Here is a 3,429-nt window from a genome sequence, read left to right on the forward strand (position 1 = left end):
TTCAACCAGGGAATTCCTTTCATACGCAATGTACAAATGTAAGGAATTTCGTATTGACGTCGGCATTTCTATTTCTCATACTTCAATTTTTGCTTTCAATCAAGGAATTGCTTTTATGTACATACATATGTGCAATGTATGCCTTTGCGTTTTGCCGTCGGCATTTCCATATTAACATGTAAAAGTAATTATGCATTTCTTTGTTTCGTTTTGGCCCAAATTTTGTATATTAAGACAAGTGTCAATAATTGCGCCAAAATCAAATAAATATTTACATATCACTTACCAGGGAACCTGTAAAAATCTTCTTCTTACATGTTCTTTGTATATATCATATGTATGTACATAAATAAGTATTGAGCTTTACACACAAATGAAAGTAACCATTCTTCTTTCTCCTACTTTTATGTATATTGGCCCAATTGACAAGTGTCGATAATTGCGCCAAAATAAAATATATTATGTATTCATATGTAAATATGTTTTAAACTTTACATAAAATTGAAGTGTCAATAATTGCGCCAATTTTCATAAAGTTGGTGATTTTGTGAAGTGCGGTCGGATTTTTTCTCAGTCGTGTTATTTTTAAAAATCGAAATAAAATGCCGAAAGTTCGTAAGTGTCGCGTGCGCGGGTGTGAGAGTACCAGCGGTGGGGTACTACGTTTATTTAGTTTCCCAAATGAATGTGAGTTGGCTGAAAAGTGGAAGGAGAATCTAAAAATTTCTCCCACTGACCACGTTCCAGCCAGCAACTCATTCATTTGTGAGAAACATTTTCAAAAAGAGGCAATTGGCCCAAAAATGCTTAAAAGGAATGCAGTACCTACATTGCATCTGGGTAAGTGTAGTTCTTTTTTTATCTTGGGGGTGTTTATTTGAGTGTAATATTTGCTTGTGGGTGCCCTTACAAGTGCATGAGTGTGTTTGATGATTTGCGGGTGCACATACAAGTGCGTGCGTGTGTGTGTTTTGATAATTTGCCCAGCCAGCATTTAGACATAAAAATAATCGTTTTGTGAGCGTTCAAGTCTGTGACCTTTACAAAATAAGAATATATTCTAAATATAACAATAATAATAACTTATCCTGTGCAAATATGCTGGACTAAATCTTTTAATTTCATCTTTAACAAAAGGTATATTCAGAACTGAATAAAGAATGGCTTTATTTGTTATGAACCAAGGCGCGTTTGTAATTAATCTTAGACTTTTCGATTGGTATCTTTGTAGAATTTCAATATTTGTATTACAAGCAGTGCCCCAAAGTTGAACACCGTATGTCCATATAGGTTTTAGTATAGGTCTATGTATATAATAGTAATTTATTTTCAAGACATAACTGCGATGTATGCCCAAGTAGCCAATATCGTTGTTTGGTTTTTATTTTTAATTGTTTATTTTTGGCTGGTACGTGTGTGTGCTTAATTAAATTTCCTGTGGGTGCATTTAATATTTAATATTACATATATGTATGTATGTACATATGTATGTACATACACTTATATTGAAATTTAGTATTTATTATATATATTTTATATTTATCTTTATATTTATTTAAAATTTTTTTAGATGAGGCCCCAACGCAATTATTTCAACCGGTGCGCCCGTACAAAAGTTGCTGCGTTAGCAACTGTGCCGGTGGAGCAAAACTTTTTACGTTTCCTAAAACGGAAGTTGCTAGAAATAATTGGGTTAAGCCCTGCAATCTTCAGTTACCACCGAAAAAACATTTATATATATGTGAAAGACATTTTCACAATAAAGATATCTCGTCAAGGCGCATTTTGAATGAAGCTCTTCCTGTGCTAAATTTAAAATTTGAAGTTGACGAAACTAGTCAGCAATCGCCACAGTGGGTTTTACCGCCGGTTGTTCAAACATATGATGTTTTAAAAACTGAGTGTATGACATATCATTTCAAGAATTTGAAAAATATTCCCGCCTTCATGAAATAGAAATGAAGTGCGAAGATAGTGAGAATATCACTGTTCGCGACAATGAGCATTACGCTCGAGTAGCTAGGGGTTTTCAAAGTAATTCTTTGAGGCAAATGAAAAAGATTAAAGAGCTAAAAAGGAAAGTTTTCCTGTTGACAAAAAAATGTCAAGCTCTGGAAAAAAACGTCATAATAACAGGCGATGCTAATGAACATGCGATAACATTCGCAAAGATGATTTTAAAGAAAAAAAACTCCTACGATGAAAAGGAGAAATCAATGGCTTTAAACATCAATTATATGTCGACTAAGACATATAATTTCATGCGCGACGATTTGGGGTTTGCATTGCCCCACAAAAAAACACTTTTGCGTTGGCGTCCGATCCGGTATGTCTGCCCCGGTATCAACGAAAAAGTCTTGAACAATTTAAAAAAAATTGTTCAAGACTTTAAACCAGAAGAACAACTGCCAACTAATTTTCGACGAAGTCTCAATCAGAAAAGATCTGACGTACAACAAAGTACGAGATATGATTGATGGCCCTGAGGTTAGGTCTTTTAAATGAGAGGGATCTTGCGAAAGAGTGACCGTGAATTGCGAACGGCTTCATTTCGAATTTTATTGTGGTAATTTCCATCTACTTTTTTGAAGTGGAATGTTAAAGTTTTACAACAGATTCCCACCAACTACCCTTATGAGGAGCGCTTATGTAGATGCGATAAGAGCTACCTTTGTTTCTGGTAAGTCTACGTGCGTCACAGTAACGCATTGGGCATATAGTGTACTCTTAACCTTAATTTTGAGTATAAATAAAATTATTTTTTATTATTTGAAAATTATTGGGCACTAGTTTATGACAGGTGTCGAATTTTCGGCTTTTTGAACCATTTTATTATATGTAATATTTCAGCGGCTGTGCATTAATTTGGCAAGTAGTAGCCTGCCGCCGCTTAAAGATTTATTCAGGATTATGTTTTTTTTTTTTTTCATTATTAGCGAAAGCCACCCTGCGTGGTCGAAAACTAGCATATATTTGAGTTTTTAATATTGTCAGACTGAAGTCTGACTTTGTTCTTTTCTACCAATATGTGGGGTATTTGAAACTTGTGGCTCTAGTGATAGTCGTACCACGTACCGGCCATTATTTGATCGAGTCGTTGTGGCTCTAGAAGAGGCTTCACAATACTGATTATTTATAGTTTTATTTGATAGGGGAGGGAGTTTTCTTATCTCTCGAAATTTCTTCAATTGTGAATTGAAGCATTCGTTCGAGGTTTCCTCAACTTGAGTTGATATGGTGGTAATTGGTTCTGAAATTGGTCTACTTTGAGTTTCGCTTTGTAGAAATCGAAATTTTTGCGCCTTTGAGCAGCATGGCGTTTTTCTTTTCTGTATTTGCTTTTGAAGTTGAATCCGTGGTTCTTTTTGTATAAGCGCTTCTTTGGGGTGAGATGGAATAAATTGTTATATGTAACATTGAGTGATGTCT

General features: G+C 34.7%; 1 protein-coding gene across 1 annotated transcript; it reads left to right on the plus strand.

Moving 5' to 3' along the window:
* Positions 1 to 407: 407 nt before the first annotated feature.
* Positions 408 to 2,966, plus strand: LOC120781512. The gene is made up of 3 exons (XM_040113734.1): positions 408 to 840; positions 1,571 to 1,692; positions 2,937 to 2,966. The coding sequence occupies exons 1-3, from the start codon at positions 603 to 605 to the stop codon at positions 2,964 to 2,966; spliced, it is 390 nt and encodes a 129-aa protein (XP_039969668.1). The 5' UTR covers positions 408 to 602.
* The last annotated feature ends 463 nt before the right edge of the window (positions 2,967 to 3,429 follow it).

Source organism: Bactrocera tryoni, unplaced genomic scaffold, assembly GCF_016617805.1.
Source record: "Bactrocera tryoni isolate S06 unplaced genomic scaffold, CSIRO_BtryS06_freeze2 scaffold_7, whole genome shotgun sequence".
Classification (NCBI taxonomy): Eukaryota; Metazoa; Arthropoda; class Insecta; order Diptera; family Tephritidae; genus Bactrocera; species Bactrocera tryoni.